The 15818-nt window shown below is 45.0% G+C and overlaps 1 protein-coding gene across 1 annotated transcript in view; it reads left to right on the forward strand.

Annotated features, from left to right (window-relative positions):
- Nucleotides 1-15818, forward strand: part of LOC101603302 (atrial natriuretic peptide-converting enzyme) — a 115404-nt gene that overhangs the window by 52452 nt on the left and 47134 nt on the right. Inside the window, exons 9-10 of the mRNA XM_045161242.1 lie at nucleotides 10674-10905; nucleotides 15581-15726. Coding sequence (XP_045017177.1) covers nucleotides 10674-10905; nucleotides 15581-15726 — 378 coding nt within the window. The remainder of the gene's footprint in view (nucleotides 1-10673; nucleotides 10906-15580; nucleotides 15727-15818) is intronic.

The following is a 15818-nucleotide window of genomic DNA, read 5'->3' on the forward strand; positions in this document are numbered from 1 at the left end:
GCCAGGCACCAGGATGGGTCCTGGCTTCTTTGACAAGGAACACAGGAGTCATGTCCCCAGCTTCCTGGAGGTAGCTTTCAGTAGGATGGACACCCTGTCGTTGTCCACTCATATTTATGACACTGTTCTCTTCCTGTTCTCCCAGTATGCTGGTTCCTGTCCAAGCAGCTCCCCGTTTACTATGCACATTACTGTCTGGCTGTCTCCGCACACAGCACAACTATCCCTCGTCCTTCTATTGCTGAAAGCAGTGCGTGAACCTAACTGCCAGCTGAGAAATCCATTATTTCTTATCTTTCTTTTTTTAATATTTTTTTGCTTATTTTTATTTATTTATTTGAGAGCAACAGACAGGCAGAGGAGAGAGAGACAGAGAGGGAGAGAGAATGGGCACACCAGGGCCTCCAGCCATTGCAAACGAACTCCAGGTGCATGCGCCACCTTGTGCATCTGGCTTACATGGGTCCTGGGGAATCGAGTCTCGAACTGAGGTCCTTAGGCTTCACAGGCAAGCACTTAACCGCTAAGCCATCTCTCCAGCCCTATTTCTTACCTTTCTAAGAGCCCCAGGATGAGTTATGTGTGCTTGGTCCTGTATAGACATGGACAGGTAGCATCTCCTCTTAGAAAAGTTCCTCATATACAAGAAAACGTCATTCATTATTTGGTAGTGGGCTGGAGAGATAGCTTAGCCATTAAGGCACTTACCTGCAAAGCCAAGTCCCAGGTTCGAGTCCCCAGGACCCACGTAAGCCAGATGCCAAGGGTGGCACATGTGTCTAGAGATGCCCTGGTGTGTTCATTCTCTCTCTCTTTAAAATTTTTTAACTTTTTATTTTAGAGAGAAAGAGAGAGAGAGAGAGAGAGAGAGAGAGAGAGAGAGAGAGAGAGAGAGATAGAGAGAGAATTGGTGTGCCAAGGTCTTGGTCACTATAATTGAACTCCAGACGCTTGCGCCACCTAGTGGGCATGTGTGACCTTGCGCCTGCCTCACCTTTTGCTCAGCTGGCTTACGTGGGATCTGGAGGGTAGAACATGGGTCCTTAGGCTTCACAGGCAAGTGTGCCTTAACCACTAAGCCATCTCTCCATCCCCAGTCTCTCAATCTGTCTCTCTTTCTCTCTATCTCTCAAAAAAAAAAACTTTAAAATACTTATTTGGTAGTGCACACAATTCTCAATAATGATGTTGTAATGTTTATTTTCTTGACCACACCTCTGTGGTGCTTATTTCTTCCGATTGGAGCATGCAGAGAAAGGGCAGACACTTGTAGATGGGTCAGAAGTAATTCTGAATGAAGCTATTCATTTCTTCCTCTTCCTCTTCTTCAGTGATAAGAGCCTGAGAATCTGGAGGGGGAAATGCATGAGTTAAATCCATAGATTAATGGAATGCATTATTGAAACTTTGATTACTGAGCACAGGTGATCAGCTTTATCTCTACTTTGATGGCCATGAGAATGAGAGTTTGAAGAAAGTGGGCATTCTGTGTGATAGAACCATCCTTTCACTGATGTTACGTGGATTCGAGTCTTTGAAGACACTGGCTCTTGCATTCCATATGCAACTTTCCAGTGGTCCCTGAAGATTCACTGCTTTGAGCTTGGTCATCGCGTCCTGTGTGTCCTGTGTGTGACCAGAGTTGGGATGTATGATCATAGTAGCCTATTTGTGGGTAGGCAGCTGGGGTTTGGGACTTCTCTGAAATTGGATGTGGGAAATGTAAGGGTCCAGGAATCGCTGAGGAAAGACCCCAGACTCAAATAGTATGTAAAAACAAAGAGCGTTTATTCTTTGGAATCAGCCAGCATGCGGGGTCAACCATTCATACAACATGGCAACCGAGAGGAGCGCGCAGGCTCCTGTTAAGCACAACGAGGGGAATTCCAGGCTGGCTAGGTCATCTTTTAACGTGATTGGCTAGGCAAGCAGCGGATACAGTTGCATGTCTTTGATTGGTTGGGGCGAAAGGAGAGAAAGGGACATGTCTGGGCGTGTTTGGACATGTCTCCAGGAACTGACCCAGCCCCTGGGCGGCTATCTTCTCCGGACACATGTCAGGGTCTCACTGTTGATTAACAGCCCTTTGTTCATGGTTTTCCCCCCGGAAGTGTTGCCTGCCTCTCCAGGAAACTGAAACTTAGGCCTAGTTAGTGTGATACCTTACTGAAGCCTGCCATGGTGTCTGTTTGGTCCCTTCAGGAAAGTTTTCATGTCCCTGTGCCCATTTTTCCATGGAGAAGGCCCATCATTTGCTTTAGATTACTCAAAGGTATGCTACTCAAGATAGGAACCCAAGGTCCACACCTCTGGTGAGACAACATGCTGTAGTCTTGGAAGCATCAGGGTTTCCTCCAGGAACAACATCACCGCCTGTGCTACTCTGTCCAATCACAGCATGCATTGCTGATGCCTGTGTCCCACGGGAGCAAGATGCAGGCATATCCTTGCCTCCGAGGGCAGGAGCAGGGACGTTGTGTTCTCTTACTCTGGCGCAGAGGAGCTCACCCATCACTTCCTCCTCAGAGTGTGTGATCCAGGCAGCTGGGGTACCAGGAGGAAAGAGCAGTTCCCGGGCTTGTCTCACTGTCTCCTGTGCCCACCTCACTGTGGCCCTGTGAAGGCTGGTGCGGCTTTCATGCCCAGAGCAGTAACCAGCTTTCAGTGTTCTCTCTGGAGTTCCATGTAGTTCCTCTTGCAGTCTCTAACTCCATGTGCCAAGGCTCTTATTGAACACCAAGGAAGAAATGAACAAGTTATTTCTGAATAACTTCCCACCTATCTATAATTTCCCCCTCTCTTTGTCTGCTCCACTGGGGATGAAGAAAAGGCACTGAGGTGTGGTTAAGAAGTCAAACACCATAGCGGTTATGGATTTTATTTTGTTTTATTTTTTTCGAGGTAGGGTCTCACTCTAGCCCAGGCTGACCTGGAATTCACTATGTAGTCTCGGGGTGGCCTTGAACACATGGCGATCCTCCTACCTCTGCCTCCCGTGTGCTGGGATTAAAGGTGTGTGCCACCATGTCTGGCTTTTGTGTGTGTGTGTTTATGGATTTTAGTCTTTGGGAGCCTACGGTAGATGAAAGGAATGGCATCTTTACACAAGCATTCCTACCTAGCTAATGAAAGCAAATGATTGAGTTAGAATATTATTACCAGAGGCCACAGCACCTTCATGGGTCAAAGCATGGAGGGGCTGTAGCTGCTGATGTCACAAACGAGAAATGTCCCATGTGGCTGCTGCTGAGTGGCCAAAGTCTCAAAGCCTACACAGCTCCCTGGATTTGCCTGCCAAAGGTCGGGAGGTGTGGAGGTTGGGGGAACTTCTGAATGCCATGAGAGGTGTGACCAGAAATAGCCAGACCCTCATGCACTCGCAAGGCATACACTGAGATATTCAACAGTGAATACAGAGGAAACTTAAAGGATAGAGAGGACGGCTTCAGATTTCAAAACACTGCGAGGCCGTCAGGCATTGGAAAGTAGGCAGTCATAACCTAGAACCCTACAGGAAAGCTGTGACAAAACAGTCAGGCAGAGTCTGTGAAACTCGCTGGTCACTTTGGGGAGACTGGCGACGATTAGAGTGAACAGTCAGGCTTCTGGGTTGCTGCTGGATTTCAATTCCTTGTCCCAGGGGGTGTGGACAGGGGGATATTCACCTCATAAGAATCCACAAACTATTACAAGTAATGATACAAATAGGGCTTGGGTGCTGGGGAGGTGGTTTAGCTGTGGAAGGCACTTGCTTGCAAAGCCTGCCAGCCAGGGTTGCTTCCCCAGTATCCACATAAAGCCACACGTACAAAGTAGTGCACGCATCTGCAGCAGCAAGAAGTTTAGCACTCCCAGACACGCACATGCTCTCCTTCTTTCCCCCGCTCTGTCTCTCCCCTTGCAAATAAATAAGTTTGGGGTTTGAGGCAAAAAAATAAACCTGTGAATATCATATATGTCACTGGATGCTAAAAGTAAAATATTTTCAATGGAATAGCCATCATTCAATAATTGGGTCATTTCCAGAGTACTATACGGCAACGATGTAACAACATCTTTTGTGACACAATCCCACGCTGTAGGTGGAGCTTAACGGATCTGGTTTCAGACTTTAAATTCATCAGGCTTTTGTATAATGGATATTTATTAAACCTAATCTACATTCAGGACGCTGGGAGGCAATGCCAGCAACCTGGGCACACTGGACCTCACACATCCGCTCTAACGCCTTCCACTTATGACGCCATCGCCCTCTAGTGGCCTTTGCAAATTGGATGCGAGTGATTTTTCATGCTAAAAATATAAAAACTTACTGATACCATAAATCACTGATCGTGGGCCTGATAGGTATCACAAGACTCGAACTTGCTCAGCAGACTATAAAGAATGCGTTATGAATGAGCAAAATAGAAGATCCATTCATCCCTCCCACACACCGAGACCTTCAGAATACTATGTGGTTCTCACTTAAAATTTTCATCCTCCTTGCCTCTGAAACATTTAAAAGTTACATTTTGGCAAGTCAAAATGGACTCAATTTCCATATATCAAAATAGAAAGACCTTCTAGGTAGTGTGATGTTACGTATCATCTAAATGAACTGCCCTGATACACAGTCAAACTGCCCGGCGTGGAGAAGGAAGGATGAATTAGGGGATTTATTGCATCAGCGCGAACAGTCCTATTTTTGTAAGATTACATTAAAGAAGAAAAAGGCAAAGGGCTAGCTATTATTGTATTTTAATTCGGTTGTGATCAATGATGAGGCTTGCAGCGAGAGCAAATCAAAGAGCTCTTAGAACAGTATTCCCAATGGTATTTCTTGGGTGAAACAAGCACAAATGTCCAAGTGCTTGAGTGCCTATGTGCGTAGACCAGAACAGGGAAAGGAGTAGAAATCTGCATGCTCCTGTGGATGTTTTGAGGGTGGGTGGGAGAGATAGGAATGGGGAGATGATGAGATGTTTATGCATATTTTTTTTGTATTTTTATTGTCACAAAGGAATGGGCTGTTTCAGAATCTGCAAACAAAGTATTGAAATGTGTCCCTTTGTCTTGTTTGGAATGACATTTATCTCTCATAGTCCTGGAGGCTGGAAGTCTGATGACACGGTACCAGCATGGCCAGGTTCAGATGAGGACCTTTTCTCGGCTGCAGATGGCCAGCTTCCCATTGGGTTTCATATGGAGAAAAGAGAAAGACAGAGAATGTGTGTGTGTGTCTCCTGTGGGGTCCCATTTATAGGGACACTAATCCCATTGCACAGACTCTGTCCTCGTGACCTAGCCACCTCTTAAAGTCTACCTCTTGATGGCATCACACTTTCAACAGCGAATTTCCTTTCATCTCAACAGTGAAACCTTGAGGGGACACAGTCATTCAGTTCACAATATCCATCTTTTACCAATAAAGAAGATAGCAAAATGAACCATCCCGTACCACCTGCCTCCTCGCCTGTCATCCTGCACTGTCGCAGAAGCTGACATCAACTTCCTGTTGTCCTGTCTTTCCCAGGAAACAAAGTCCTGCCTCACTTTGGCCATGATTAAAAAAAAAAAAATTATTGAGAGAGGGAGAGAGAGAGAGAATGGGCACACCAGGGCCTTTAGCCCCCGAAAACAAATTCCAGATGTGTGCATCTGGCTTTATGTGGGATCTGGAGAATAGAACCTGGGTCCTTTGGCTTTGCCGGCAAGTGCTTTAACCACTAAGAAACTTCTCCAGCCCCTATCCATGACATGTGTGTGTGCATGTGTGTGTGTGTATTCATGTTCATATGTGTGTGGGCTGGTGTCTATATATGGGGACACACATGCTTGGGCCTATGGAGGCCAGAGGTTAACATCCGATGTCCTCCTCAATCATGCTTCACCTCAATTTCGACACTAGGCGCCTGAATTCCGAGCTCACCAATTCGGCCAGGCTAGCTACCCAGCTTCCTCTTGAGCTCTTTTCTTTCTCCCCAGCGCTGGGATTACAGGCTCATGTTGCAAAGCCTGGCATTCTGTGTGGGTGCTGGGGATCTGAACTTGGGCTCTCACATTTGCCCAGCAAGTGCTTTACTGAGTGAGCCACCTCCCCAGCCCCTGTCTGTGACAATTTTAATCTGGCCGGTGCCAGGCATTTTATATATGTACATCTTTTCAAGGAAGTCCTCAGACTTTAGATTAATGCCTGGTCACCCTCCCCACACTTGTCATTGGTCATCTATATGCATGCATATCACCTTTCAGACAAATAATTTACTTATCTTTCAGTAATTGCTGTTAATAAGGCAAGGAATCTTCATCCCCTCTGGGTTATTTTTTATCATGACACTGGTCTGATTTCCTCTCTCACAAGGACAATGGCACATCTCCTGGGAACACCACAAGGAGCCCCTGCTGCTTTCTTCCAAGCCCACGTGGCCCTGAAGGCTTCTTGTATTGTTTTTTGACCCTCTTGAGTTGTCCCTTTTAGTTCCCAGCATTTGGCTCAGTACCACCGAGTAAGTTCGGGCTGCCCCCACAAAGTTCTGTACACTGTGTGGCTTAAACAGCAAACATTTGTGTCTCACAGTGCTGGAGGCCAGACGTGCGAGGTGAAGGTGCTGGCAGAAGGTCTGTGGGAAGGCTCACTGGCTGATTTGACAATTGCGCTCCTCTTGCTGTGTTCTTATGTGGTGGGGAAAGCAGGGCCGTGAGCCCTTTTCTTTTATAAGGCTGCTAATTCCATGATGTACTAGCTAATCTCATTTAGACCTCCTCTAAGACTGCCTTTCAAAGGTCCCACGTCCGAATACTGTCCCGCTGGGCGTTAGAGGGGCGGCGTGTGGATTGGAGGGTGAGGGAGGCAGAAGCATTCACCCCGTGAGAACTTCTGTTGTAGCCAGTATAAGTTATTGTACAGCTTGCAGCGTGCTTTTCTCTTGGCTGTGAACACTGGGGAGATCTGAAATGGCAGGGACATCATACCTTTTCATTGTTTTTGCATTTGCAGTCAGTCATAGGACAGTTCCTTACAGTTTTTCCCTCCCTCCAACTTGCATGGGCTAGGTGCAGATAAAGGACAGGACAGGAGACAAAGGTCGTCTGTCGAGGATTCTGTGGGATTCTGTGAGAGAGGCAAGTCAATCACAGGAGAAGACAGTGGAATATAGCGAGTGCCTGTGAACCACCTGCCAAGAAAAAAATGCCAGGGCTGGAGAGATGGCTTAGTGGTTAAGGTGCTTGCCTACAAAGTCAAAGGACCCAGGTTCAACTCCCCAGGACCCATGTAAGCCAGATGCACAAGGGGGCACATGCATCTGGAGTTTGTTTGCAGTGGCTGGAGGCCCTGGTGTGCCCATTCTCTGTCTCTCTCTCTCTCTTTCTCTCCCTATTTCTGTATATCTCTCTCAAATCAATCAATAAAAATAAAATAAAATAAAATAATCTTTTAAAAAAATGCCAGGGCATTTGGAAGGGCTGGATTGTTGAGTAGGAACGCAGGAAACCCCTGGCCAGGAAGGATCCTTGTGTTGAGACCTCCAGGCTGAGGAGGGGATGGCTTGGTGGGGAAGATGGAAAAGGACAGTCGCTGGTAGCAGGTCCCAGAAGCACATGACACGTGGAAGCATGGTCACAGGTGAGGGATGAAGGATGATGAAGTACGTTAGTGAGGAGCATACAGGGAGCGTGAAGGCCTGAGATTGTTAAGCAATATTTTTACTTATTTGATAGAGAGAGAGAGAGGGAATGTATGGGTGCGCCAGGGCCTCCTGCTGCTGCAAACAAACTCCAGATGCATGCATCACACATTCTGCATCTGGCTTTATGTGGGTCCTGGGGGATGTGTCATGGGCCGTCAGGCTTTATAAGCACCTGCCTTTGACTACTGAGCCATCTCCCAAGCCCAAGACATGTAATTCTTCAAGCACCAGTGTTGTAGGGGAGGAGAATTCATGGGAGCAGAGACCTTCTGACACTGGAGTTGTAGCCTGGACAGCCAGGCCTTGCTTGAGCAGCAAAGTAGTCTTAGATTCCAAGCTAACGTGTATGGATTTGATCCTCATTAGCGAAGAGCACTGGGCAGATCTCAGCCTCCTCTTGTCCTGATAGATTCAAATTCTTGGATCAGCAATAAAGTGGACAGCCAGAAGCTGCTTAATTGCTGTTTTAATTAAATTCATTGATTTTTCTTTTTAATGGCTGTGAAGATAATGCAGGCCATGGCTGGTTTAGAATTAACTAATGAATAAATCAGAAGAAGGTAAGTTAAATAAAAAAAAAAAGGCTGATTTTTCTTTTCAATTTTTTTTTTTGTTTATTCTTTCTTATTTATTTGAGAGCGACAGAGAGAGAAAGAGGCAGAGAGAAAGAGAGACTGGGCGCGCCAGGGCCTCCAGCCACTGCAAATGAACTCCAGATGCGTGCGCCCCCTTGTGCATCTGGCTAACGTGGGACCTGGGGAACCGAGCCTTGAACCGGGGTCCTTAGGCTTCACAGGCAAGCGCCTAACTGCTAAGCCATCTCTCCAGCCCAAAAAGGCTGATTTTTAAAAAGTCATTTTTGCCAGGTGTGGTGGCACACCCTTTTAATCCCAGCACTCAGGAGGCAGAGGCAGGAAGACCACTGTGAGTTCGAGGCCACCCTGAGACTACATAGTGAATTCCAGGTTCACCCAAGCTAGAGTGAAACCCTACCTTGAAATAACAACAACCACAACCAAAAGTCATTTTCAGATAGAATTGAGTCAACTTGCAAGTTAAGAAAGGATGTTCTAGCTGGGCGTGGTAGTGCACGCCTTTAATCCCAGCACTCGGGAGGCAGAGGTAGTAGGATCACCGTGAGTTCAAGGCCACCCTGAGACTACAGAGTGAAGCACTTACTCAGAACAACATGTAACATTGTCTGTAAATATCAAAAAAACAAGAAAGCTAATTAATGAAGTCCCATGGTGAACAAAGATTCATTCCTGTACATAGAGCTGCTAACATAGGGACAGGCACACACGCTGTAGAACATCCTTTTAGTTTTTTGGGTTTTCGAGGTAGGGTCTCACTCTAACCCAGGCTGACCTGGAATTCACTATGGAGTCTCAGGACGGCCTGGAACTCACAGCAATCCTCCTACCTATGCCTCCTAAGTGCTGGGATTAAAGGCGTGCGCCACCATGCCCAGCTGCTGACACAATTCTTTTGTGTGTGTGTGTTACCATTTATTAAAGACAAAAACAAACTTGCATTCTAATGGGATAGATGAGCTTGTTTTTAATTTTAGATAAAGAATTAAATCTTTGCTAAGTATTTGATTCTAGGTTGGGCTTGGTAGCTCATTCCTATAATCTCAGCACTTAGTAAGTCAAGAAGATCACCATAGTTTGCTTTGTGGGGTGGGGGGGAGTCGACCTGTGCTATGCAGTGAGGTCCAGGGCAGCCTGGGCTACGGAACAAGACCCTGTCTCAAACAACAAAACATCACTAACAAGCATTGACTACCACAAGGCACCCAGTATCATTATGAGTTTTCAGAGTTGATGGGCATTTTGATTTTATAAGCCATCCATGCTGAGAATGCTATTCTGCATAACTAGTTCAAAATGGCAGAAATGTGTTTTGTAACTGCTTCAGAAATTGTTGGAAATTCTGTTTATGTCCAACGCCAAAATCCACCTAATCATTTTTTTAAATATAAAACTCAAGTCAGTAACTCAAATAGCAATTCTTAAAACCAAACATTATCAAACAGTACAATCCAAAACTACACTAATTTGATATGTTCATGCCCAAGAACAGCAGGAGGAAAATGGCTTGGCTTCCTATAATTAAGTTACTATGTTTCTGCGAGAGCTGGAATCCCAGGTTCAGTGACAACTCTGCCGTTCCTAAGCTATGGGACAGGAAACCTGAGCCGAGGTGTTCCAGGTGTGATGTGGCGTGCTGATGTGTGGTGTGTTCAAAACAAGGCTTCAGTGAGGTCACGTGAGGCCACACAGGCAAGCATGGCCAGAAACACCTTGTATTCATGATGGGTTCCATTTGGATTGTAAGTTTTCATTGTTGCTCATTCATAAACCTTCTGCTGTTGTCAATGTTCATTCAGTTACATAAACCTCATATGAGTTCTCAACCCAGGCTAAGAAGTTGTCCGCTAAATAAGGTAACATCGACTTTAGGTATTTAGAGGTTCTTAAAAATATTTTACTTTTATTTATTTATTTGAGAGAGAGGGAGAGAGAAAAGTAGACAGGTAGAGAGCGGATGGTCCGCTAGGACCTCTAGTCGCTGCACACGAACTCCAAACACATGCGCCCCCTTATGCATCTATCTTACATGGGTCCTGAGGGAATCAAACCTAGGTCCTTTGGCTGTGCAGCCAAATGCCTTAACTGCTAAGCCATCTCTCCAGCCTAGCTATTTAGACATTAAAAGAAGTTGCTTCGGGGCCGGAGAGATGGCTCAGTGATTAAAGCATTTGCCTGTGAAGCCTAAGAACCCAGTTCAATTCCCCAGTACCTGCATAAGCCAGATGCACATGGTGGTACAAACACCTGGAGTTTGTTTACTTGAGACTAGAGGCCCTGGTTTGCCCCCGCCCAATCTCGGTCTCATAAATAAAATCAAACTTTAAAAAATTAAAAAGAAATAAAAATAAAATAAGTGGATTTTACATGTGAAACATTCAAATATGTATTTGCATGTGTTTTCTTTCAGGTCAGTGTGAACCAATTACCCTGGAACTTTGCATGAACCTGCCTTACAACCACACAAGCTATCCGAATTACCTTGACCACCAGACCCAGAAGGAGGCATCCGTCAGCTGGGAGTCTTCCCTTTTCCCTGCTCTTGTGCAAACCAACTGCTACAAATACCTCATGTTCTTTGCTTGCACGGTCCTGGTTCCGAAGTGTGACATGAATACGGGCCAGCGTATCCCCCCTTGCAGGTAACATTGCGGTCTCTCCTAAATATCTTCACTTTATCTCAGGGAGAACCAACTAAGTGTAGACATAATCAGTATTCCTCAGGGCTCTGGACTTAACACATCTAAAAGGTAAAGAAGCAGGAGTTGGAAAATGAACACCTGAGTAAAAAATTCATCACTCGGTATGTGGAAGGTGTGAACTGCCTTGCGTGATGGGCCATGGGCTTCAATCAAATGACACCATATGCTTTTCACTTTGGTGGCTATGGAGGTATTGCTTTAAGTGAGGTGAGTCAGGGCTGGGATACGGCTCAGTGAACGTGCATAGGCTGAGAATGTGGGAGGTCGTTGGTGGACTCACTTGCACCCAAATGCAAGCTGCAACCAAGGGTGAGCAAAAGCGGAAGGGACGTATCTGCCTCCTCATCTGGCAACCTTGATGTGTTTAAAATTCTTTCTTTTAGAAAAAAAAATTGCAAGCAGAAAAAGAGAGAGAATGAGAATGAGAGAAAGAAAATGGGCATGCCAGGGCCTCTTGCCACTGCAAATGAACTCCAGGTGCATGCACCACTCCGTGCATCGGGTTTTACATGGGTACTGGGGAATCGAACCTAGGCTGTTAGGCTTTACAAGCAAGTGCCTTCCACTGCTGAGCCATCTCTTCAGCCAACCTTGATACATTTACAATGCTATGGCAATCTTTTTGTTGTTGTTTTTATGTTTATTTATTTGACAGACAGAGAAAGAGGTAGAGAGGGAGAGAGAGAGAGAGAGACAGAGAATGGGCACGTCAAGGCCTCCAGCCACTGCAAACGAACTCCAGATGCATGTGCCCCTTTGTGCATCTGGCGCACATGGGTCCTGGGGAATCGAGCCTCGAACTGGGGTCCTTAGGCTCCACAGGCAAGCGATTAACCACTAAGCCATCTCTCCAGCCCTGCTATGGCAATCTAATGGCACTGAAAAGTTAGATATTACATGGGAGAGAGAACACCAGCCGTCCACAGACTGGACAGTTATAGATAGCACCAGCATTTCTTTTTTCTTGTCTGAGTGAAATACAAGACAGCATTGCAAGGGTCCAGTTTTAACTTAGGGCATGAGTGACAGACAGGTAGTCAATACTGCTGCTCTGGAGTCCATTGTCTGAGTTCAAATCCTGTGCCTCCTCCAGTGGCTCTGTGGCCATAAGACACATTCCTAAGTGCCCTCAGGCCTCCATCCTTCACCTGGTGAAGTAAGTATGAGAATGATTGCCGGGACTGAGTGCACATGAAACAGATGTGAAATTCCTGAAATTAAGTACCAGCCCTTTGATGATGATAGAGGTATGATGATTGTGTGTGAGCTCACTGGCTCGATGGCAGTTGTGTCCCCCTTCTGGGCCACATGTGAGAGGTTGTCATCAGAATTGGCACCTAGAGGTGACTCTCCCAGAGGTCATCGCTGCTCCTCTCTGCAGCACTGCTTTGCATCAAGGGCGACTATGCAGACGTGCTTGCCTACACATTATTGGGAAATACAGACCATATGGTGGGATCCAAGGTCATTCGGAGCTGTAAGAAAAAGAAATAAGATCAACACAGTGGACAGATGGGAAAACAATAAATTAAATACTGAATGTCAAGTGGTGTCAAAGTGGGGCGTCTATGGAGTCAGAGTGGGAGACTATAAAATTTCAACATGACCCCAGGGGAACTGAGCAAACATGCGAAGCACAGAGAATAAAATAATGTTGGTCTACGCAAACATAACCTGAAATTTTGTTAATTTTGTTTGTTTTTCTTAAAAGTGTTGCTAATAGAGCACCTACTGATCTCATGTTCAAAAGTTATTTATATGGGCTAGGGGGATGGCTCCGTGGTTAAAGATGCTTGCTACCAAAGTCTGCTGTCCGGGTTTCCATTGCCCAGGTAAAGCCAGAGTGGCACCTGTGTCCAGAGTTCATCTGCAAAGGCAGGAGGTCCTGGTGTGCCCATGTTCTCTCTCTCTTGCAAATAAATAAAAATATTTAAAATGTTATTTATAAACCTCATTCTACTTGTGCTAAAGAAGGTGGATGGTGTTTGTGAGCAATTATGTCTGATAATACTTCACATTGTCTGATGCTTGACTTTCATATGTACATAAAATTTCCATAATGCAGCACTAATGCAGTACAAATATATCTCTGTAAATTTAAATCCACGTATAGCTTATAATTTCAGGCTTTAAATTACGTAACTTAAAGTGACATATTGATTCTGAGCTGTTATTCAGTCAACCATTCACAAACATCTCAGTACTTTAATTCCATCTCTCAGTTTTCAGATTTTCTTATTTATTTATAAATCTTTTTGACCTCACAGTGGCTGATGCTACCTACACACATAATGGGAGGGAAAAAATGATAGCCTCAGATTAGAAGAGAGACTAATTGGAAAGAAGAAAGGATGCAATGGTGGAGAGGTTGGAACGAGCAATAAGGGAAGGTGTGGTAGGGGATTATGATCATGTTATATTGTTTATATTTCTGGAAGTTGTCAATAAAATGTTTAAAACTTATTTTATCACAAAATAATACACTAAAATAACATACTAGCAAGTTCATGAAGTAATTCATTTTTGTTTTGCCAAGCCTGTTTATGAATCTTAACATTGAATTATTTATTTGCAAACCAAGAGAGACAGAGTGACAGAGAGAGAGAGAGAGAGAGAGAGAATGGGCACATTGGGGACTCTCGCAGCTGCAAACCAACACCAGATGCATGTACCACTTTGTGCATCTGGCTTTATGTGGGTTCTGGGGAATAAGATCCAGGTTGTTAGGGTTTGCAGGCAAATGCCTTAACTGCTGAGCCATTACTTCAATCTAACATTGAGATTGAAAGTTACACTCCTAAAAAACCCCCCAAAAACCTTAACATTATCAAGCCCTACCATCATGCTAAATTCCTGAGAATCATTACACAGTCTCATATTCAGAATATGAATTACCGTTTGATGTCTACATCCAAGCACCTTAGCCGATTTGGATAAGAGAAGTGCCTCTAAAATCTGGGTGCTACCTATTGGTATTTCCATTTTATAGGGGGAAAATATCAGAGGCAGTAGGATCAGATGCTCTGCTGTCTTCTGTGTAGATGAGGCATCAGTGGTTCATTTTACATCACATACAATTGAATTTATATGGTCACTGTAAGTCTGCACTAACTATTTAGTCTAACAGACAGTACTTAAAGACGATTGAATATAACGTTTTTGCAAACTACACATTAGACACTCTTTGCCCATGTTCCAAGCCTAAACTAGCGCTGAGGTTTGTCTTTATCAAAACAAAAGCAGTATCAGTACTGGTCAAAGCAGGAGCCGGTGAGGCACAGACAGGGCCTGGGTGAGCCAGGGTGGTGCATGACGGGGCTCCCTGACTGCTCATCAGAGGAGCTCCCAGGGGAAGTCTCCTGCATGGGTTCCATGAGCCTGGCGGGCACATCTACAGTTCTAAGGTTACAGGAGGTCTAATGACCAGGTTCAATTCCCCAGTGTGGCACATGCATCTGGAGTTCAGTTTCAGTGGTCAGGGGCCATAGCAACCTACCTCAAAACAAGGTGGAAGGCAAGGATAGACCCCCCCAAATTGTCCTCTGACCTCCAGACACATACTGCACCATAGTACACGCATGTGCCTGCACTCACACACACAGACACCCCACCCCTCAAATTAATCAAGAGATAACATATGAAAAATAAAAAGATGAAAGGGGCTGGAGAGATGAGTCAGCAGTTAAGGTACTTGCCTGCAAAGCCTAAAGACCCGGGTTCGATTCCCCAGTTCCCATGTAAAGCCAGATGCACAGTGGTGCCTTCGTGGGGTGTTCAGCTGCAGAGGCTGGAACCACTGGCGCACCCATTCTCTCTTTTCCTCCCTGATTGAAAATAAGTAATTTTTTTTTTAAAAAAAAAAGATAGAAGAGAGAAGGAAAAAGGCAAAGTGAGGGTGTCTGTGTCTTAGTAATGTTTCTTTTTTTTTCTCCCTGTGGTGAAGTCTCTTTGACTGAATGTATGCTATTGAAATGAATCTGTTTTGTAGAGCTATTAACTTGGGTCAATTTCCTAAATACCAATGTTGATGTATATATATGTATGTATATATATGTACTTCTATAGACTTCCTTATAAATATAGACCCAAACAGAATTAAATCCTGTATATTTCTAATATATATATCTCTGGTGGAGCTATTTCCAATGTTTCATCTTTCTGCTCTTTTTTGTTCCTTAGCTGGGTTTTCTGTTTGTTTGTTTTTTGTTTTGTTTTATTAAAGGCAGGGTCTCACTCTAGCCCAGGCTGACCTGGCATTCACTATGTAGTCTCAGGGTGGCCTTGAACTCATAGCAATCCTCTTACCTCTGCCTCCCAAGTGCTGGGATTAAAGGCATGCGCCACCATGCAGGTCTTTCCTTTCTGTTTATTTTTTAAATATTTTTTTAAATGTCTTATTTTTATTTGTTTATTTGACAGAGGGAAAGAGAGAGAGAGAGGGAGAAAATGGGTGTGCCAGGGCTCCCAGCCACTGCAAACTCCAGATACATGTGCCCCCTTGTGCATGTGGTTTATGTGGGTCCTGGGGAATTGAACCTGAACCGAGGTCCTTTGGCTTTGCAGACAAATGCCTTAAGTGCTAAGCCATTCCTCCAGCCCTCTGTTTATTTTTCAGAGCCCTGTGTGAGCACTCCAAAGAGCGCTGTGAGTCTGTTCTGGGCATTGTGGGCCTGCAGTGGCCTGAAGACACAGATTGCAATCAATTTCCAGAGGAAAATTCCGACAATCAAACCTGCCTGATGCCCAGTGAAGACGTGGAAGGTTAATGTTTCATTTTCTTATGGTGGGGCACCTAACATGGAGAAACATGTCAGCTACCACTTGTGGCCCCTGTTGTGGGCGGTTGTTTTTAG

The sequence above is a fragment of the Jaculus jaculus genome, chromosome 11, assembly GCF_020740685.1.
Source record: "Jaculus jaculus isolate mJacJac1 chromosome 11, mJacJac1.mat.Y.cur, whole genome shotgun sequence".
NCBI lineage: Eukaryota > Metazoa > Chordata > Mammalia > Rodentia > Dipodidae > Jaculus > Jaculus jaculus.